Source organism: Phaseolus vulgaris, chromosome 11 (genome assembly GCF_000499845.2).
Source record: "Phaseolus vulgaris cultivar G19833 chromosome 11, P. vulgaris v2.0, whole genome shotgun sequence".
Classification (NCBI taxonomy): domain Eukaryota; kingdom Viridiplantae; phylum Streptophyta; class Magnoliopsida; order Fabales; family Fabaceae; genus Phaseolus; species Phaseolus vulgaris.
The window spans coordinates 51,731,636-51,754,259 of NC_023749.2; the positions used below are offsets into that span (position 1 = coordinate 51,731,636).

Below are 22,624 nucleotides of genomic sequence, written 5' to 3' on the forward strand. Positions count from 1 at the left end.
AGTTTAGTCTTTTTCTATATGCAATTGGGTGCCAATTCAAAATGATCGGGTGCAAAGCGATCAATCTACAAATATTATTTTTTGGCAGCATAAGGTGGCTTAATGTTTTATTTCCGGCCTCTTACATTTTTCTTTCTACACCCCTACATATTTTAAAATACCAAATTACTCTGACAGTTTTTTTGGGTGATTTCAGATTAGAGAGTGTTCTGTAGGTAAAAGATTACGGAATAATAATTTTGAAAGACAGAAATCATTTTGGAATATCCTTTCTAAAATACATTTTTTTACTTTCCAAATGGTAAATACAAAATTCATGTATTTCAAAAATATATTTCAGGATGATTATGGATTGTCCTTTCTGAAAATAGATTAAAGATTGTCTTTTCCAGAACGTAACATGCATACACTCTCCCATCTTATTTTGGATTTGTCACTTCCACATATATTATGGATTATCATTTCCAAAAGAAGAAAAAAAGAAAAAATCTTGCCTTTATTCCAGAAGGAGACGTTGCGCTTGGGTTCTTAAAACCTTAGGATTACTTTTGTCAATTAACATTTCTGATGGGTGCAGGAAGCCAAATGTAGGGGTGTATGAAGAAACAACCTTATATTGTATTGTACAATATTATGGAAACAGTGGAACTTATCCATTTTTGGTTTATGTTTGATTGTACAGGTCTGATGCAAAAAAAGTAAAACATGTTCCCTGGAATAGAAGAAAAGATTGAAGATAAGGTGATGTCGACCTTTGCTTTATTGGTTTTATTCATGTCCATTCAAATGCAATAAAAGATTGAATATAAGTATATATTGTCAACCTTTTGTATATTGGTTTTATTGTTCACAGCTCTGCATAATTAGGTAGTGTTTTATGTTGAAAATAAATAGAATGTTTTGTTCTTGGAGATGGGTGTGTAATTTCCAAAATTTATAGTATTTTTAAATCACAATATTATTAAATGATTTAAGTATTTTACACGTTTTGATTTTAAGCAACACAAATAATAAATAATATATGTGAGAAGAGATCAAAAGGGAAAGTGAATTCTTTATAATCACCACAGATCTTATTCTGTTTTTTTATCCTTTGGTAGATTTGTGCATCTCGTGGTGTTTACTCTAACATTAAAAAACTCAAACATTGCTGAAGTGGGTCAATTATGGCAAAAAGCAATTAATCATTCAAGAATGGTTATTTTTAAATAGAAGATTAGAAATTAACATTGGTTTGTTTGTTTTGTATATACTTTTTATGAAAAGTAATTTAAAAAAATAGAAAATTACCCTTTTATTATATTTTATTTAAAAACATGTTAAGATTTTAGTTGGTTTCCTTTAACTTTCCATTAAAACAAATCATGTTGTTTACTGTATCATTATGCTTATCTTTTGCAAATCAGATTTCTGCATTATTTATTTGAAAATACAGGTCACCTTAAGGTGGATTTCTGTATAAAATAGAATTTAGTTTTAATATATATTATATTTGCTTTGCAATAATAAGACTTCATTAGTTAAATTCATACGTAATAGTGCACACATCTGCCATGAAAGTGAGTATGAAGATTGCAGCTATGGCATTCAATTTGCATCTTCTCTCTGGTGTTTTGCTGCTTATGATATCAGTACCAATCTGCATTGAAGGTTCAATTTCAATTTTTTCCACTGATGATTTTAGGAGTACATCTCTCAACAGGAGCAGTTTTCCCAAAGATTTTATATTTGGAGCAGCATCATCTGCTTATCAGGTTCTTCCGAAACAGTGATAATTTTATATTTTGAGATTTCTTTTATAAATATCTAGTGAAATATTATAAATTTTAGAGAAAATTACATATTCTTGTCAACTTTTTGTAAAAATTATGTAGGAAAAGTTTCAGAAATGGTCCAAATTTTGCAATAATCCTTTTCTTTCCAAAGAATTTTTATTTTTGCAATAATCTTTAAGTTTGAAAGAGATTAATTGCCATATAAACTAGTGTGAAGGTGCAGCAAATGTGGGTGGCAGAGGACCAAGCATATGGGATACATACACTCATAATCGCCCAGGTTTTATTTTTTTCCTTGCTTATAGTACAATCCATGTTCACTGTAATTTTTTTTAGTGTGTTCAATTATAGCTTGTTGTGTATGGTAATTTATTGAGTTTATATTATTGTATTAAAATGTAATGTAGTTTTGATAGAGTTTTCTTAGTTAATTTTGCTAAAATTATTACTATGTTCTTGATCTGCCAGAGAAATGTCTGTAGTTACAAATTCTAGCATATTTTGTTTGAAACATGACAGATAAAATACTGGACAGAAGTAATGGAGATGTTAGCATTGATCAGTACCATCGTTATAAGGTATGATAATAAGGACCCTTTAATACTTAATATGTAGTGAAGCAATAAAATAAAGCATAATTGAAATTGTTTTCATAACTAATAACACAGGAAGATGTTGAAAACATCAAGGAAATGAACATGGATGCTTACAGATTCTCAATCTCTTGGTCCAGAATACTTCCAAGTAAGAAACAGGGAACTATATAAGAGCTTCTCCTTCTTATAATTTTGTACATTAGCACTCCTTAATCATAGCAATAAAAAATATATCTTGTATAAATTGATGGCTATTATTTGAATCTTAGATTCTTTGGCTAATTTCAGAAGGAAAGGTTAGTGGAGGTGTGAACAAGGAAGGAATCAACTATTACAACAACCTCATCAATGAACTGTTAGCTAAAGGTTAATATGTAGATAAGTATATTTTTAAATATCATTTTCTCTAATTTAGTTTTGAAATTGAAACAACTAACTCAATTTTTTGACATCCATAATGCAGGTCTTAAACCCTTTGTGACCATTTTTCATTGGGACCTTCCTCAAGCCTTAGAAGACGAATATGATGGTTTTTTAAGTCCTAATATAGTGTAACTCACATTTCTTATATATAATAATCAAAACATATTGTTTGTGTGAACATACTTGAACTGATATCTACTTTTTTTACCATTATCTAGGAATGATTTTCAAGATTATGCAGAACTTTGTTTTAAAGAATTTGGAGACAGGGTAAAACATTGGATTACATTAAATGAACCATGGACCTTTAGTAAATATGGGTATGCTGATGCTATTTCACCACCTGGAAGATGTTCAGCCTGGCAAAACTTATCTTGTACTACTGGTGATTCAGCCACTGAACCCTACATAGTGAGTCACAATCAATTACTTGCTCATGCAGCTTCTGTCAATGTCTACAAGACAAAATATCAGGTTCAATCACAAATTTTGTATTTTGAAATGCAATCAGAATAAGTGTATTGGTTTCCTTATTCAATCAAAGAGTCATAATAAACTAGTCCTAAACTTAAATTTGCTTCATGTATGTAGGTGTCTCAAAAGGGTGTGATAGGGATATCACTGTCATGTCATTGGATAGTACCACTCTATGATACTGAGTCCGATCAGTTTGCTGCAGAAAGAGCCCTTGATTTTATGTTTGGATGGTAACTACTTTATGAACCTAAATTCTAATGTGGAGCTCAACTATAGTATGATAGTGATTCTAAATTATTTTGTCCTTTTAAGTCAATATATTGTAGGAGAAAGGTTTAAATCTTGTCACACAATGAGGTCTCATGATATAATATGTTTTTCTCATAACAATTTAACTCTGGAATGTAATAGAATGTGTGTGTACTTAGAGAAAATTACTTTATGATTAATCAGAGACATAAATAGTCTAATTAAAGGGACAAAATATAGTGGTCAGACAAGAACACAAAACTTATCATGAAGAGCACCAAAAGAGCAGTCCAATCCATGACAGGTTATTGAGATGAAAAATCCTACAATAAATACTCATTATCTACCCAACTATAATGCTAGGATTAAACTAATAATCTCTATAACTAATTTATTCAAATACTTCATTGTAGGTTTATGGAGCCATTGACAATTGGAGAATACCCTAAATCCATGCAATCTTTGGTAGGGAGTCGATTGCCAAAGTTTTCTGCTGATGAGATCAAACTTGTAAGAGGGTCCTTTGATTTTATTGGAATAAACTACTATACTTCTTATTATGCTTCTGATACACCTGAGTTAAGTGAAGCAAGGCCTAGCTACCTCACAGACTCTCTTGTTATTCTTACAAGTAAGTGCTCCTCAATATCAATTTTTCCCTCCTATTACTGAAATGGGTAGTCTTTTAAAATATTACAAGGTTGGAGAATTGGTGCCAACGTGACACAACTTTATTGTGAAGTAATCGTGCCAAGGTGACATGATTTTTGCTATATCAAAATGAAGTCATGCTAATGTGACACAACTTCAATTCAAAATGATTAAATATAAGTCGTCTCACCTTTACACATTTTCAATTTTTCTTCACAATAAAATCATACCACGTTTGCACGACTTCTGCAACCTTGTAATATTTTAAACAACGACCCCATTTTAGTAATAAGGGACAAAGATTGCCTTAGTTTTGTACAAAAACCGATAAATGACATTATAACTATATGATACCACTCAAACTATCATTGTTATTCTAATCCATCATTTAATTTATATATATGTTTGAGGTGCAACACAAATTGCAGCTGATGAATCAGAATCAAGTATTTATATTGGTAATTTTTGTTATTATTAGAGAATGATGTAGAATATTGACAGGTGAGCGTAATGGAATACCTATTGGTAAAATGGTAAGTTTGTAATTACATTTTATTGAAAGTGCAACTACATATCAGTGCTTCATTTCAATTAGTTTTTATTGAAGGAAAGTTGTATTCTGCAGACTACTTCAAAATGGTTGTATGTTTGTCCGAAAGGAATTCATGATCTGTTGCTGTATATCAAAACAAAGTACAACAACCCTTTGATCTATATCACTGAAAATGGTAATGTAGCAGTTCAGTTTAATCATGAAATTTTCATTTATCAAAGTTTAAATCATTGAAGTAAGAGAGAGAATTGATATAATGTGTTTTTCCTTCTCATAGTGATATGTTAAAGAAACAATTTATTCACTTGTGTATATAGGTATAGATGAATTCAATGATCACACTCTATCACTTGAAGAAGCCTTAGCAGATACTTCAAGAATTGATTACTTTTATGATCATCTCTATTATCTTCAAAGTGCAATCGAGTAAGTGCTTTACACCATCTTCAAAATGTGTTAAGGCCAGAAAAAAGCTTCCTAATTATATGATAATGTATTACTTTTTTGTTTTGATTTTATTAGGAATGGCGTGAATGTGAAAGGATATTTTGCATGGTCTTTAACTGACAGCTTCGAATGGAATTTAGGGTACATTTCAAGATTTGGAACAATCTTTGTAGATTACCATAACCTCAAAAGATATCCAAAGTCATCTGCCATTTGGTTTAGAGATTTCCTACAAGGCAAAATAGATACATATGACAATTAGTTGCTGCTAAGAAAATTAATTTCAACAGTGTAATTGTACGATTCAAATCATCATACTTCTATTCTTCAATTTATGTGTCAATAATGTAAAAGTATGGTTTTGTTAGTGTCTATTTTGAGTTGGAATCTTCTATGGATTTATATGGGAAAGAACATTATTATTATTATTATTATTATTATTATTATTATTATTATTATTTAGATTAGGCTGACACTCTAGGTTTCAGCAATTTATATTACGAAAATCTATATTAACAAGAGATAATCAAGTCAAAGCTATAATAACTATAAATTGTTTGTTTTAAATTATATTCTTTACCTCAATTTTTTTTAAATAAAGAATGTAGAATTCTTATTTATAAGTTCATTCCAAGATCAAATCTCTTTTCTTAATTGATATAAGTTCACTCCAAGATCAAATCTCTTTTCTTAATCCGTATGTAATGTAAAAAAATTTATTTTTAATTTTTTCATTATTATTAATTATTATTTTATCCTATTTATATTTTTTATTAATCCTGGAGGCATTCTGCACTGGATTGGACTCGAACCCAAGTCATAAGACCCGAACCCAAGCCCCTAGCCTTGGTATTTTTTGAAAAATTCTTCCGGAATAGTTTTTTCCTGAAATTCCATGTAAGAATCTCCACAGAATTTGGGACAAAACGCGACAAATTTCCGAAAACAGAACGTCCTGACTTATCTTTCGAATATCTTCTTTTTGTGATTCTTTTATGGACGTGCCTCCTTACCTGGGTGCAAACAACATATGAAAGTACTTGTGTGAATTTTTTCAACGCGATACGAATCCAGAATAAAAATTGCAGAAAGTAGGACGAAATTTCACAAGTTTTGGTAGAGGATATAGCCTTGGTATTTTCTGAAAAATTCTCCCGGAATATTTTTTTCCTGAAATTCCACGTAAAAATCTCCATTGAATTTGACACAAAACGCCACAAATTTCAGGTCAAACGGATGAGTATTCACCCACAAAAAAATCAAACAGTTTCACACACAAACGAACCTTCCCTTCAACCGTGGCTGTGATCAATAAAAAATTTATTGCCAATCTTGTGGGACGAATCTGGGGCTCAAATCTCAGCCAAAACTCAAAAGACACAGTTTCGAAAGTCTGGTAAAAATTTCAGACCAAAAGACCCAAGGAGTAAGGTGTAGTAACTCCCAGACCCAGACTGAACAAAACTGGTTTTTCGAAAACCGAACATCCTGGCTTTTCTTCCGCGTATCTTCTTTTTGTGATTTGTTTATGGACGTGCCTTCTTACCTGCGTGCAAACAACATATGAAAGTATTTGTGTGGTTTTTTTCAGCGCGATACGGATCCAGAATAAAAATTGCAGAAAGTAGGGCGATATTTCATAAGTTTTGGTAGAGGATAGCCTTGGTATAATCTGAAAAATTCTCCCGGAATAGTTTTATCACAAAGTTCCACGTAAGAATCTCCACTGAATATGGGACAAAACGCGACAAATTTCAGGTCAAACGGATGAGTATTCACCCACGAAAAAAATCAAACAGTTTCACACACAAACGAACCTTCCCTTCAACCCTGACAGTGATGAAGAAAAAAATTATTGCCAATCCTCTGGGACAAATCTGAGGCTTAACTCTCAGCCAAAACTCAATAGACACAGTTTCGAACGCCTGGTAAAAATTTAAGACCAAAACACCCAAGGAGTAAGGCGTTGTAAGTCCCAGACCCAGACTGAACAAAACTCGTTTTCCAAAAACAGAACGTCCTGACTTTTCTTCCTCGTATCTTCCTTTTGTGATTTTTTTATGGACGTGCCTCCTTACCTGGGTGCAAACAACATATGAAAGTACTTGTGTGGATTTTTTCAGTGCGATACGGATCCAAAATAAAAATTGCAGAAAGTAGGGCGAAATTTCACAAGTTTTGCTAAAGAATGATAGCCTTGGTATTTTCTGAAAAATTTCCCGGATTAGTTTTTTCCTGGAATTTGACGTAAGAATCTCCACTGAATTGGGGACAAAACGCGACAAATTTCAGGTCAAACGGATGAGTATTCACCCACGAGAAAAATCAAACAGTTTCACACACAAACCAACTTTTCCTTCAACCCTGACAGTGATCAATAAAAAATTTATTGCCAATCTTTTGGGATGAATCTGAGGCTCAAATCTCAGCCAAAACTCAATAGACACAGTTTCGAACGTCTGGTAAAAATTTTAGACTAAAACACCCAAGGAGTAAGGCGTAGTATGTCCCAGACCCAGGCAGAACAAAACTGGTTTTCCGAAAACAAAACTGGTTTTGTTCCGCGTATCTTCCTTTTGTGATTTGTTTATGGACGTGCTTCCTTACCTGGGTGCAAACAACATACGGATCCAGAATAAAAATTGCAGAAAGTAGGGCGAAATTTCACTCAAACCCACCCAAGTCATAGGATTGAGTTATTTCCACCTTCCTTCTCATCTGAAGAAATGTTTTGCTTTTTTGCCTTATTTCCCAAAGGTTATGAGTTTGACAAGGAGTGTTTAATTCAACTGTGAATGACTGAAAATTTTCTAGCAACCCCTTTGCAGAAAAGGAGTCCTAAAGAAGTTGGAGAACAGTATTTCAATGATATGTTATCTTGGTCCTTTTTTCATGAATCTGGAAAAGAAGAGGAAAAGCATTTTATAATGCATGACCTTTTAAATGATTTGGCAAAATTTGTTTGTGAGGACATCTGCATCAGGTTAGGAGTTGATGATCCAATACTCAAGGCAAGCCGTCATTTTTAATTATATGAAATTAATTTTATTGCATTATAGAGACTATCGTTGACATTATTTGGCATCATTTATTCCAATAACAGGAGAAAAAAAATTCTTAAAACTAGTTTGAGTCGAAAGTTTTAAATAGTTTCCATTCTTGATTTTCGCTTGAGTCTGGAACTTTAGTTGAGCACATGTGTGGATTTGATTTTATAACAAAACGTCTTGTTCCCAATCACCCTTCTGCTTACTATACTGACTTGCACCAGGAGCACTCTTCCAACCATCAGGGCTCGTCTTCCACGTCGTCATGTCAAAGAGGAGACAATGCCCTTGTTCTCCAAAGCCAGAAGTCCTCGTGGCCCGAAATCCTCTCTACCTTTGATGGAACGGTTCAGAATCAGTTGAAACACGAAGTGGAGGAAATTCAAAAGTCCAAGAAAGAGCTTGAAGACGCCAATCTGAAGGTCGCTCAGCTTGAAGCCAAGCTTTCTGAAATGGCTCAAGATAGGGACGATGCCCTTGGCAAACTTCAAAGGACCGTCGAAGATTATGCTCGGCACCGAGATGAACGTCACGCCGCAAATCGGGCTTGGGAGTATACAGAGAACATGCTCCAAGACAGGATATCGACCCTGAATACTGCCTTGGAAACTGTCAAAGATGAGAGTGGTCGGTGCTTTGTCGAAGGTTTCAATGGAGCACTTGAGCAATTTCACGTTCTTTACCCTCATCTGGATACGTCCACGTTTGATCCCTTCAAAAGTGTTGATCAATGACTTTCAGTTCTTTACTGTCTTAACTTGAAAAACTCTTAGAAACACTTTAAGTATGGATGTATGAGCTAGTATATTTATATTTTGCTTTAGCAACTGCTTAATGAATTGCCTCTACGTATATATATTCCACTAGTCTCTTCCATGATCCCACCTCTCTTATTTAACACACATGTTTATGATCCTGCTCATCTTCTGAACAAATACTATAATTTTCATACACTAAGATATGCTTTATGTTTAAGCAAATTCGAATTGGAATGACTTACACAGATAATTTATGAATAATGATATGCTTTATGCAGTCCTCGTACCTTGCTTTAGACCGAGATCATTCCCGGTTTTCTTTTATTTCTCCACTCTCAACTAGTTTTTGTCTTATGGCATTCATACTTGGTTCTTCATTCACAAGGAAGCGACAATTGTGCTAGATACCGTGCAGGATAAGAACCCATACATGGTTTTTGTATTAAGACCCTTACATGGTTTTTTCATTTTCATAAGGAACGAGGCTGATCTCCTGTGAATTACAAACTTGTACACACCATGTTGTAATATACTGAATAAACGATCTTATTTCCAAGAAACATGAATTTTTAAACAAACCAACAGAAATTTCACAAATGTTTAATTAACTGTAATAAAAACGTAGATTAATCATGTTCCAAGTTTTATACTGTCTTATTGTTTTTGTTTCCAACCAACCTCAAAATCCTGAAAAATTCTCAACTATCTAATTTCAGACAATATCCTTTTTTGAGAAAAATTTAATTGCTTTTTCTAATAGAACAATTTAAAAGTGGCCATAGAGATGTTCATACAAAGTAATGAAACCTGGAAAATGTTGGTCTTCTAACTATTTGACAAAATGTCTCACTCAAACAAAGGTAGCAGTAGCTCCTTCATATTGTCATTATGGAATTAACAAAGAATCTTCCTCTGTAAGTTATATGAGAATAGGGTGACATAAGCAATAAAACTTTCTAAAATAAGATTACAAGATCAGTTTTATAATTAGTTTTGAATGACTTGAATAAGTTGAGTTTATAATATATAATTGAGGACCTAGAAAATCTTGCAACCCAAATCGATTTTCTAGGTTTGAAAAAGGTTAGTGGTGTTGGGGTTGGATCAGGATCGAGTAGTAAATTAACATATACATCTTTGCCAAATGAAAGTGTTAAGTATGGCAGAGATGAAGACAGAGACTTTGTCTTTAACTGGCTCACATGTGACACTCACAACAACCTATCTATACTTTGTATTGTGGGCATGGGTGGGTTGGGTAAGACCTCACTTGCTCAACATGTATTCAATGACCCAAGGATTGAAGGTAAATTTGATATTAAAGCTTGGATCAGTGTTCCACAGGAATTTGATGTTCTCAATGTATCAAAAGCAATTCTTGACACAATTACTGGTTCAGATGATCATAGTATACAGCAGGAAGTGGTTCAGAAAAGACTGAAAGAAAAATTGACGGGGAAGAAATTTCTTCTCATTTTGGATGACGTTTGGAATAAAAGACAATCTAAATGGGAAGATGTATAGAAGCCCCTACTTTTCGGAGGCCAAGGCAGTAGGATTCTTGTCACTACACGTAGTGAGAAGGTTGCTGCTACCATGCAATCAGAAAAGCACCTCCTGGAGGTGTTAAGAAAAGATTATGGCTGGGACTTGTTCGCAAAACATGCATTTCAAAGTGCTAGTCAACAACCGGATCCAGAGTTCATAGAGATTGGTAAGAAGATAGTTGAAAAATGTAATGGGCTTCCTTTAGCCTTGAAAACAATGGGAAGTCTATTGCACAATAAATCATCCTTCTGGGAATGGGAAATCATTATGAAAAGTGAGATATGGGATTTTTCAGAAAATGAAAGTGATATACTCCCTGCTTTAAGATTGAGTTATCTCCACCTTCCTTCTCATCTGAAGAAATGTTTTGCTTTTTGTGCCTTATTTCCCAAAGGTTATAAGTTTGACAAGGAGTGTTTAATTCAACTGTGGTTGGCTGAAAATTTTCTAGAAAGCACTCTACAGAAGAGGAGTCCTAAAGAAGTTGGAGAACATTATTTCAATGATCTGTTATCTTGGTCCTTCTTTCAAGAATCTAGAAAAGAAGAGGAAAAGCATTTTATGATGCATGACCTTCTAAATGATTTGGCAAAATTCGTCTGTGAGGACATTTGCATCAGGTTAGGAGTTGATGAAACAAAAGGTATATCCAAGACAAACCGTCATCTTTCATTTCCAACCACTCATATTCATTATTTTGATGGGTTTGGAAGCTTGATTGATCCTCAAAAGTTGCATACATTTATGCAAACTGAATCGAGAATGTATAAAGCTTTTTGTCACCCTTGGTATTGTGAGATGTCGATAGATGACTTGTTCACCAAATTTAAGTTCATACCCGTCTTGTCTTTGTGTCGTTGTAGTAATCTTACAGAGTTTCCGCAATCTGTAGGAAATCTTAAACATCTCCGTTCCTTAGATCTTTCTTACACTGACATAGAGAAACTACCTGACTCGATAAGTTTACTCTACATGTTACAAATACTGAAGCTGAACTATTGTCAAAGACTGAAGGAGCTTCCCTCATGTTTGCATCAACTGGACAATTTGCGATGCCTTGAATTTATAAATACTGGAGTGAAAAATGTGCCAGCACATTTGGGAAGGCTGAAGAATCTCCAAGTATTGATGAGTTCGTTTTTCGTTGAGAAAAGTAAGGAATTCAGTATTCAGCAATTAGGAGAACTGAATCTTCATGGAAGTCTAAGAATTCATGAGCTGCAGAATATTGAGAATCCCTCTTATGCATTAGAAGCAGATTAGAGTTAGAATGGAAGTATATGGGCATCGGTTCAACAAAAGATGGGGATGTCATTGAGAATCTACAACCTTCAAAATACTTGAAGAAGTTGTCAATAAGAAACTATGTTGGTAAACAATTTCCAAATTGGTTACTCAATAATTCATTACCCAATCTGGTGTCTCTAGTGTTGCGCAATTGTAAATCTTGCCAACGTTTTCCACCCCTTGGTCTTTTGCCATTTCTGAAGAAGCTGGTGATTTCAAGGTGTTATAAGATAGTGATAATTGATGATGATTTTCATGGGAACAACTCTTGTTCATTTAAATCCCTAGAGACATTGGCGTTCTCCTTTATGGAACATTGGGAAAAATGGGAATGCCAAGCTATGACAGGCGCTTTTCCACGTCTACAATACCTTTCAATAACGGTTTGCCCAAAGCTGCAGTTGGAGTGGAGTACAATGAAAAGACTCAGAATGGATGGGTCCGACACTTCTCTTCAACACTTGGACATTTATTCATTCCCAAAGGCAATGAGTGATGACTATCTCTCTCCAAGTACCTTTCCACTACATTTCTTCCCAAAACTCAGGACGCTTGAACTCTATGAGTTCCTTAATCTACAAATGATATCACAGGGTCTCATTTGTAATCATCTAGAAGAGCTGGAAATCAGAAGATGCCATAGATTTGAATCATTGCCTAGAAACATGCATACGCTACTTCCATCCCTCAGGAGGCTACGGATAGAAGACTGTCCAAGACTTGAGAGTCGTTCCCCGATGGAGGTTTGCCATCGAATCTAGAAGAGCTGAAAATCATTAAGTGTTATAGACTTGTTGGCTCACTGAAAGGAGCTTTTGGAAACAGTTCTTCTTTGCAAAACTTGTGTATTGAACAAATGGATGCAGAATGTTTTCCTGATGAAGGTTTGCTTCCACTCTCTCTTACTTCTCTATCCCTCTATCATTGTCCAAATCTAGAGAAACTGGATTACAAGGGTCTCCATCAACTCTCATCTCTCAAAAGATTGATTCTTTTTTACTGCCCCAATGTCCAATGCTTACCAGATGAGGGTCTTCCCAAATCAGTTTCAAATCTTCATATAAGTGAGTGTTATTGGCTGAAACAGCGTTGCCAAAACGAAGGCGAAGACTGGGAAAAGATTACTCACATTAAAGATGTGTACATGGAGTAGTGATGTTTGTTTTGAACACTGATGCATGGCTACAATTTATTTTTCTTTTGAATGTGTGTCAATTGTAGTAGTGCCATGACCATCAGTTCATTCCCTAAGTTTATCATTGTTGTTTCGTGCCCTGGGGTATGTTAGGATCATAGAGGGTAAGGAGGGAACCATGTATCTGGTTTATCTGTTATATCAGTTTTATATGTTAAGCTGCAGCTACACATGCAGGGTCCCTTAAGAGGATGTATCTGGTTTGAGTAGTTTATCTTCATGTGTAAATGCTAGCTAAATGGGGTCTTTATAAAAGGGTTTAAGTGTGCCCTTTTTAATTTAATTTATTCTTTGTGGATAAAAAAAAACTTTAACTGATATCTACTTTTTTTTTACCATTATCTAGGAAGGATTTTCAAGATTATGCGGAACTTTGTTTTAAAGAATTTGGAGACAGGGTAAAACATTGGATTACATTAAATGAACCATGGACCTTTAGTAAATATGGGTATGCTGATGTTATTTCACCATCTGGAAGATGTTCAACCTGGCAAAACTTTATCTTGTGCTAATGGTGATTCAGCCACTGAACCCTACATAGTGAGTCACAATCAATTACTTGCTCATGCAGCTGCTGTCAATGTCTATAAGACAAAATATCAGGTTCAATTACAACTTTTGTATTTTGAAATGCAATCAGAATAAGTGTATTGATTTCCTTATTCAATCAAAGAGTCATAATAAACTAGTCCTAAACTTAAATTTTGCTTCATGTATGTACGTGTCTCAAAAGGGTGTGATAGGGATATCACTGTCATGTCATTGGATAGTACCACTCTATTATACAGAGTCCGATCACCACCTTGGTTTTATATTTGGATGGTAACTACTTTATGAACCTAAATTCTAATGTGGAGCTCAAGTATAGTATGATAGTGATTCTATATTATTTTGTCATTTTAATTCAATATATTGTAGGAGAAAGATTCAAATCTTGTCACACAATGAGGCCTCATGATATAATATGTTTTCCTCCATAACAATTTAACACTGGAATGTAATAGAATGTGTGTGTACTTAGAAAAAATTACTTTCATTTTATGATTAGTCAGAGACATAAAAATTAAAGGGACAAAAGCTTGATATAGTGGTCAGATAAGAACACAAAACTTATCATGAAGAACACCCAAAGAGCAGTCCAATCCATGACAGGTTATTCAGATGAAAAATCCTACAATAAATACATATTATCTACTCAACTATATATAATGCTATGATTAAACTAATAATCCCAATAACTAATTTATTCAAATACTGTATTGTAGGTTTAAAAAACGACCTCATTTTGGTAATAAGGGGCAAAAGAGATTGCCTCAGTTTCGTACAAAAACCGATAAATGAGATTATAACTATATGATACCATTCAAACTATCTTTGTTATTCTAATCCATCATTTTAATTTAGTTATATATATATGTTTGAGGTGCAACACAAATTGCAGCTGATGAATCAAAATCAAGTATTTATATTGTTAATTTTTGTTTTTAGTAGAGAATGATGTAGAATATTGACAGGTGAGCGTAATGGAACACCTACTGGTAAAATGGTAAGTTTGTAATTACATTTTATTGAAAGTGCAACTACATATCAGTGCTTCATTTCAATTAGTTTTTCAATGAAGAAAAGGAAAGTTGTATTCTGCAGACTACTTCAAAATGGTTGCATGTTTGTCCGAAAGGAATTCATGATCTGTTGCTGTATATCAAAACAAAGTATAACAACCCTTTGATCAACATCACTGAAAATGGTAATGTAGCAGTTGAGTTTAATCATGAAATTTTCATTTATCAAAGTTTAAATCATTGAAGTAAGAGAGAGAATTGATATAATGTGTTTTTCCTTCTCATACTGATATATGTTAAAGAAACAATTTATTCACTTGTGTATATAGGTATAGATGAATTCAATGATCACACTCTATCACTTGAAGAAGCCTTAGCAGATACTTCAAGAATTGATTACTTTTATGATCACCTCTATTATCTTCAAAGTGCAATCGAGTAAGTACTTTACACCATGTTCAAAATGTGCTAAGGGCAGAAAAAAGCTTCCTAATTATATGATGATAATGTATTACTTTTTGTTTGATTTTATTAGGAATGGCGTGAATGTGAAAGGATATTTTGCATGGTCTTTAACTGACAGCTTCGAATGGAATTTAGGGTACATTTCAAGGTTTGGAACAATCTTTGTAGATTACCATAACCTCAAAAGATATCCAAAGTTATCTGCCATTTGGTTTAGAGATTTCCTACAAGGCAAAATAGATACATATGACAATTAATTGCTGCTAAACTCTATCTATTACTCCATTTTTTAAAATGACAGAGTTTCTATTAGCCCATAAAACCCATATAACTGCCATCCACACTCCTTGTTGGTATACCCTTCTTTATTATTCCTGGGAAACTTTATTTCTATGTCTCCTCATATTTAATCTCCAACTGTTTCGGTATGGATGGGGTCTACGTTAATGAATTCTCATCATGTTCCATCTTTGTCTCTTTTTTTTTCTGGTTTGATGTTGCCTTTCTTTATCAAGTTGGGGACCAAGTTTATTAAATATAACACGTTTTGTATTAATTTCTCACTTCAACTTTTCGAATACGTGCATATAAGTTAAAAATCTAGGATGTTTTTGTTCTCTGGAAGGTCCTTTTTACTCACCTTTGAGGCTGCAAAATCAAAAGGGAATCTACCCACTTGCATATCAACCCTTACAGCTGCTCCAAGCCACATGTCATGTACCAAAAGGTGTGGTCATCACTGCTGTAACACTTTAGCAGCAGTGATTTATTTACACAAGCTTCAACTTATGTAGGAAAACATACTTAGACCTATCAAACCAGCTTCAACCAGTAACAAGAAGTTCTACTGTAAAATTTGATTTACTTCTTAAATGAAAAGTCTAGGTTTAAAAGCTTCAATGCCCATGTTGAAAAAGAAGTTAGTATATGTATTACTTGTTTGAGAACAGATAGAAGTGATGTTCACCTCAAACAGTTAGAGTAAGTTGCAAACCAAAGGGCTATCAATTGTTTGATCCAATATCCTAGAAAGTCATGCCTACTGTATCCATCTTTTACCTGTGATCTTAATAATGACAAAGATGTTAAGAAGTGGGCTTTAACGTACTATGAAAGACTCTAATCTTTAGTCGATGTGGGATCTCCAACACACCCCTCCAACTCGTGCGTGGAAATATATGTTATGGGTGGTCCGATAACCATGACTCTGATACCATCTTACGAAGTGGACTTTAAGCCTAACTCAACCTCATAAAACTGGCTCAATGAGGTGAGGTTTGTATCCACTTATATACTATGAAAGACTCTAATCTCTAGTCGATGTGAGATCTCCAACACACCCCTCACGTCGAGGCTACCAACTCGTGCGCGGAGATATATGTTATGGGTGGTCCGATTACGGTCCAATAGCGGATGACCTGCTAAACCCAACAAATATTCGCTAGAATAGGCTCCAAATTAATTTGGTCAATTAACCTTTCTGATGGAGTGTAGGAAGCAAATGTAATGATGGAGGAAGCCAAATGTTGTAGGAAGAAACACCCTATATTATATTGTACAATATTATAGAAACAGAGAAACTTATACATTTTTGCTTTATCTTTGATTGTACAGGTCTGATGCAAAACAAGTAAAACGTGTTAATTGGAATAGAAGAACAGATTGAAGATAAGGTGATGTCGACAGCTCTGCATAGTTAGGTAGTGCCTTTATGTTTAAAACTAATATATAAAGTAGTAGTTTGAAAATAGAAAATTACCCTTTTATTATATTTTATTTAAAAATATGTTAAGATTTTAGTTGGTTTCCTTTAACTTCTTCCATTAAAACAAATCTTTCCTTATAATTATGATTATGATTATGGTTATCTTTCCTTTCTTTTATCTTGATTTTCAAATCAGATTTCTCCATTATTTATTTGCAAATACAGGTGGTGGATTTTGTATAAAAATAAAATTTAGTTTTAATATATATTATATTTGCAATAGACTTCATTAGTTAAATTCGTATATATATTAGTGCACACATCTGGAATGAGAGTGAAAAAACTATGAAGATTGTAGCTATGGTATTGAGTTGGAATCTTCTCTCTGGTGTTTTGCTGCTTATGCTATCAGTACCAATCTGCATTGAAGGTTCAGTTTCAATTTTTTCCACTGATGATTTTAGGAGTACATCTCTCAACAGAAGCAGTTTTCCAAAAGGTTTTATATTTGGGGCAGGATCATCTTCTTATCAGGTTCTTCCAAAACAGTGATACTTTTTTTATATTTTGAAACTTTTTTTTATAAACATCTACTGAAATATTGTAAACTTTAGAGAAAGTTTCACAGGGAGCGTATTTCTTGTAAATTTCTGTAAAAAGTATGTAGGAAAAGTTTCACAAATCGTCGAAATTTTGCAATAATCTTTAAGTTTGAAAGAGATTAATTAATTGCCATATAAACTAGTGTGAAGGTGCAGCAAATGTTGGTGGCAGAGGACCAAGCATATGGGATACATTCACTCATACTCACCCAGGTTTTATTTTTTTCCTTGCTTATAGTACAATCCATGTTCACTGTAATTTTTTTTAGTGTGTTCAATTATAGCTTGTTGTGTATGGTAATTTATTGAGTTTATATTATTGTATTAAAATGTAATGTAGTTTTGATAGAGTTTTCTAATTATTACTATGTTCTTGATCTGCCAGAGAAATGTCTGTAGTTACAAATTCTAGCATATTTTGTTTGAAACATGACAGATAAAATACTGGACGGAAGTAATGGAGATGTTAGCATTGATCAATACCATCGTTATAAGGTATGATAATAAGGACCCTTTAATACTTAATATGTGGTGAAGCAATAAAATAAAGCATACTTGAAATTCTTTTCATGACTAATAACACAGGAAGATGTTGAAAACATTAAGGAAATGAACATGGATGCTTTCAGATTTTCAATCTCTTGGTCCAGAATACTTCCAAGTAAGAAACAGGAAACTATATATGAGCTTCTCTTTCTTATAATTTTGTACATTAGTACTCCTTAATCATAGCAATAAAAAATATGTATTGTATAAATTGATGGCTATTATTTAAATCTTAGATTCTTTGGCTAATTTCAGAAGGAAAGGTTAGCGGAGGTGTGAACAAGGAAGGAATCAACTATTACAACAACCTCATTAATGAACTGTTAGATAAAGGTTAATATGTAGATAACTATATTTTTTAAATTTCATTTTCTCTAATTTAGTTTTGAAATTGAAACAAGTAACTCAATTTACTGACATCCATAATGCAGGTCTTAAACCCTTTGCGACCCTTTTTCATTGGGACCTTCCTCAAGCCTTAGAAGACGAATATGATGGTTTTTTAAGTCCTAATATAGTGTAACTCACATTTCTTATATCTAATAATCAAAATATATTATTTGTGAGAACATTCTCTAACTAATATCTACTTTTTTATCATTATCTAGGGATGATTTTAAAGATTATGCAGAACTTTGTTTTAAAGAATTTGGAGACAGGGTAAAACATTGGACTACATTAAATGAACCATGGACCTTTAGTACATATGGGTATGCTGAGGCTGCTTTCCCACCTGGAAGATGTTCAACCTGGCAAAACTTATCTTGTACTGCTGGTGATTCAGCCACTGAACCCTACATAGTGACTCACAATCAATTACTTGCTCATGCAGCTGCTGTCAATGTCTATAAGACAAAATATCAGGTAAGGTTTAATTACATATTTTGTATTTTGAAATGCGATCAGAATAAGTGTATTGATTTCCTTATTCAATAAAAGAGTCATAATAAACAAGTCCTAAACTAAAATTTTGCTTCATGTATGTAGGTGTCTCAAAAGGGTGTGATAGGGATATCGCTGGCATGTCATTGGATAGTACCACTCTATGATACAGAGTTGGATCAGTTTGCTGCAGAAAGAGCCCTTGATTTTTTAATCGGATGGTAACTACTTTATGAACCTAAATTCTATGTGGAGCTCAACTATAGTATGATAGTGATTCTAAATTATTTTGTCATTTTAATTCAATATATTGTAGGAGAAAGATTGAAATATTGTCACACAATGAGGCCTCATGATATATTATGTTTTCCTCATAACAATTTAACTCTGGAATGTAATAGAATGTGTGTGTACTTTGAGAAAATTACTTTCATTTTATGATTAGTCAGAGACATAAATAGTTTAATTAAAGGGACAAAAGCTTGATATAGTGGTCAGATAAGAACACTAAACTTATGAAGAACACCAAAAGAGTAGTCCAATCCATTACAGGTTATTCAGATGAAAAATCCTACAATTAATACTGATTATCTACTCAACTATAATGCTAGGATTAAACTAATAATATGTATAACTAATTTATTCAAATACTGTATTGTAGGTTTATGGAGCCAATGACAATTGGAGAATACCCTAAATCCATGCAATCTCTGGTAGGGAGTCGATTACCAAAGTTTTCTGCTGATGAGATCAAACTTGTAAGAGGGTCCTTTGATTTTATTGGAATAAACTACTATACTTCTTATTATGCTTCTGATACACCTGAGTTAAGTGAAGCAAGGCCTAGCGCCCTCACAGATTCTCTTGTTATTCTTACAAGTAAGTGCTCCTTAATATCTATCTCATTATTGACTATATATAGACTTTAACGTATGAAAGAAGATAAATGACCGAATTTGTACGAAACTCATACAATTTTTACCTCTGTAATGGGTCGTCATTTAAAATATTACGAGGTTGGAAAATTCATGCCAACATGACATGACTTTATTATGAAGAAATCGTAGGAAAAATACTATGACTTTTGTTATGTCAATGTGATGTCATGTCAAGGTGACACGACTTCAATTCAAAATGATTACATAAAAGTCGTGTCACCTTATACAATTTCAAATTTTCTTCACAATAAAATCATACCATATTTGCACGACTTCTCCAACCTTGTAGTATTTTAAAAAACAACCCCATTTTAGTAATAAGGGGCAATGATTGCCTCAGTTTCTTACAAAAACCGATAAATGACATTATAACTATATGATACCATTCAAACTATCATTGTTATTCTAATCCATCATTTAATTTAGTTATATATATGTTTGAGGTCAAACACAAATTGCAGCTGATGTATCAAAATCAAGTATTTATATTGTTAATTTATGTTATTAGTAGAGAATGATGTAGAATATTAACAGGTGAGCGTAATGGAATACCTATTGGTAAAGTGGTAAGTTTGTGATTACATTTTATTGAAACTGCAACTACATATCAGTGCTTCATTTCAATTAGTTTTTCAATAAAGAAAAGGAAAGTTGTATTCTGCAGAGTACTTCAAAATGGTTCTATGTTTGTCCAAAAGGAATTCATGATCTGTTGCTGTATATGAAAACAAAGTACAACAACCCTTTGCTCTACATCACTGAAAATGGTAATGTAGCTGTTGAGTTTAATCATGAAATTTTCATTTATGAATGTTTAAATCATTGAAGTAAGAGAGAGAATTGATATAATGTGTTTTTCCTTCTCATACTGAAACAATTTATTCACTTGTGTATATAGGTATAGATGAAATCATTGATGAAACTCTATCACTTGAAGAAGCCTTAGCAGATACTTCAAGAGTTGATTACTTTCATGATCATCTCTATTATCTTCAAATTGCAATCGAGTAAGTGCTTTACACCATCTTCAAAATGTGTTAATGCCAGAAAAAAGCTTCCTAATTATATTATGATAATGTATTACTTTTTTGTTTTGATTTTATTAGGAATGGCGCGAATGTGAAAGGATATTTTGCATGGTCTTTAACTGACAACTTCGGATGGAGTTTAGGGTCCATTACAAGGTTTGGAACAATCTTTGTAGATTACCATAATCTCAAAAGATATCCAAAGTTATCTGCCATTTGGTTTAGAGATTTCCTACAAGGCAAAATAGATACATATGACCATTAATTGCTGCTAAGAAAATTAATTTCAACAATGTATTTGTACGGATCAAATCATCATACTTCTATTCTTCAATTTATGTGTCAATAATGTAAAAGTATGGTTTTGTTAGTGTCTATTTTGAGTTGGAATCTTCTATGGATTTATATGGGAAAGAACATTATTATTATTATTATTATTATTATTATTATTATTATTTAGATTAGGCTGACACTCTAGGTTTCAGCAATTTATATTACGAAAATCTATATTAACAAGAGATAATAAAGTCAAAGCTATAAAAATTATAAATTGTTTGTTTTAAATTATATTCTTTATCTCAATTTTTTTTAAATAAAGAATGTAGAATTCTTATTTATAAGTTCATTCCAAGATCAAATCTCTTTTCTTAATTGATATAAGTAACAAGTATTACATTCTGGCTGGTTTTATTATTTATCATTAGCCCTTCTAAGTTCTTTTTCATTAGGACTACTGTTGGCTCTTTTTCCTAAATAGGCTACAAATCTCATGTACTCTAAAATATGAAATGATAAAAATTGTTCTTCAACATTTTTAAACTTTATTATACGCGCAGTAAGATTTTATCCCTTGGAGAAAAACTTTCAAAAGGAATTGAACATATATATTTTCAGAAACCTTTTCAAAATATGAGATTATCAACATGAAATACACTATTAAGAAGAACTCAGAGTTCATGCATAGATATGCTTTTGGACTCATCATCAAATTGTTCATTAATGTTTAAGGAAGATATATTGTCGGTTATTTTGGATTTGCCTTGACAAAACAAACAATATAAGCTTATTTGCATAAAATTTTCCATAAATAATTGCAAGACAAAAAATTATACAGAAAAAAATAATGCAATAAGCATTTTCAAAAGTTAAAATTTTCTCTTAGCTAGTTAAAAGTCAAATTTCAAATCAGCTAATAAAAGAAGTTTATGCAAATTTGATTGTGCACAAACTAACTTCAATTTTGAAGAAACTTATTTTTGTCTTGAAAAGAACTACTTTTGACATACAACTACTGATATCCTTATTAAAGTTTTGTCATGGACTTTGGTTCATTAACAATGGGGGAAGAAATTCAGGTTCAACTTTTTCTAGTTTGTATGTATCAACCCTCAAGAATGGTTAAAGATTTCAAGACTAGCAGAACCAACTATAATGCTTAGGAAAACATATTCAAAGATGCTGGAGTACAATTTACCTATGGAACAATTATCATAATGCTTGTACTATGCATATACATGGATTGTTTTGGACACCAATTTTGGAATATCCAATCATTATGCTCTATTACAGATAAACTACCTCTCCGAAGGATCTTTTGTATAAGAGTTAGAAATTTTAGACACCAATTTTGGAATATCCGTCATTATGTCAAATGTGTTTTTTAGTTAGACAATTTGTTCTCTATGACAGAGAAACTACCTCTTTGGAACATATTTTGTATAAGAGTTAGAGCACTACTGAATGTTCTGTTTTTAATATATTTATTCATTCTTAAAACTCTCAAGAATGCATAATGTTTTGCTTTTCCCGACTTGAATAATTTGAATATGTAGATTGTAGCAAACAATGGAAATTATAGGAGACTTGGATTGACATGATGGTGCGTAGAAT

The 22,624-nt window shown here is 32.8% G+C and overlaps 5 protein-coding genes and 1 pseudogene across 6 annotated transcripts; all 6 read left to right on the top strand.

Annotated features, from left to right (window-relative positions):
• Positions 1 to 859: 859 nt before the first annotated feature.
• Positions 860 to 5,599, top strand: LOC137810301 (beta-glucosidase 12-like). The gene is made up of 13 exons (XM_068611493.1): positions 860 to 1,754; positions 1,986 to 2,055; positions 2,295 to 2,353; positions 2,444 to 2,519; positions 2,660 to 2,737; positions 2,835 to 2,922; positions 3,013 to 3,268; positions 3,386 to 3,501; positions 3,934 to 4,151; positions 4,673 to 4,704; positions 4,797 to 4,899; positions 5,042 to 5,150; positions 5,247 to 5,599. Exons 1-13 carry the CDS (start codon positions 1,554 to 1,556, stop codon positions 5,431 to 5,433), a joined length of 1,593 nt encoding a protein of 530 aa, XP_068467594.1. The 5' UTR covers positions 860 to 1,553; the 3' UTR covers positions 5,434 to 5,599.
• Positions 5,600 to 7,865: 2,266 nt separating this feature from the next.
• LOC137831157 (uncharacterized) lies at positions 7,866 to 9,097 on the top strand. The gene is made up of 2 exons (XM_068638729.1): positions 7,866 to 8,182; positions 8,443 to 9,097. Exons 1-2 carry the CDS (start codon positions 7,967 to 7,969, stop codon positions 8,950 to 8,952), a joined length of 726 nt encoding a protein of 241 aa, XP_068494830.1. The 5' UTR covers positions 7,866 to 7,966; the 3' UTR covers positions 8,953 to 9,097.
• A 921-nt stretch (positions 9,098 to 10,018) lies between these two features.
• On the top strand, positions 10,019 to 11,787 carry LOC137809861 (putative disease resistance RPP13-like protein 1; annotated as a pseudogene).
• A 17-nt stretch (positions 11,788 to 11,804) lies between these two features.
• LOC137809868 (putative disease resistance RPP13-like protein 1) lies at positions 11,805 to 12,572 on the top strand. The gene has a single exon (XM_068610932.1). It carries the CDS (start codon positions 11,805 to 11,807, stop codon positions 12,570 to 12,572), a length of 768 nt encoding a protein of 255 aa, XP_068467033.1.
• Positions 12,573 to 14,413: 1,841 nt separating this feature from the next.
• On the top strand, positions 14,414 to 15,294 carry LOC137810323 (isoflavonoid 7-O-beta-apiosyl-glucoside beta-glycosidase-like). The gene is made up of 4 exons (XM_068611525.1): positions 14,414 to 14,552; positions 14,651 to 14,753; positions 14,898 to 15,006; positions 15,104 to 15,294. The coding sequence occupies exons 1-4, from the start codon at positions 14,550 to 14,552 to the stop codon at positions 15,288 to 15,290; spliced, it is 402 nt and encodes a 133-aa protein (XP_068467626.1). The 5' UTR covers positions 14,414 to 14,549; the 3' UTR covers positions 15,291 to 15,294.
• Positions 15,295 to 16,915: 1,621 nt separating this feature from the next.
• LOC137810308 (beta-glucosidase 12-like) lies at positions 16,916 to 21,165 on the top strand. Of its 2 annotated transcripts, XM_068611506.1 has the most exons (13): positions 16,916 to 17,272; positions 17,484 to 17,553; positions 17,777 to 17,835; positions 17,926 to 18,001; positions 18,142 to 18,219; positions 18,318 to 18,405; positions 18,495 to 18,750; positions 18,874 to 18,989; positions 19,430 to 19,647; positions 20,241 to 20,272; positions 20,371 to 20,473; positions 20,605 to 20,713; positions 20,813 to 21,165. In XM_068611506.1, the coding sequence occupies exons 1-13, from the start codon at positions 17,084 to 17,086 to the stop codon at positions 20,997 to 20,999; spliced, it is 1,581 nt and encodes a 526-aa protein (XP_068467607.1). In that variant the 5' UTR covers positions 16,916 to 17,083; the 3' UTR covers positions 21,000 to 21,165. The 2 variants fall into 2 exon arrangements, with proteins under 2 accessions (XP_068467607.1, XP_068467614.1); XM_068611513.1 differs by lacking the exon at positions 16,916 to 17,272 and having other exon boundaries at positions 17,505 to 17,553; positions 17,726 to 17,835.
• Positions 21,166 to 22,624: the final 1,459 nt, after the last annotated feature.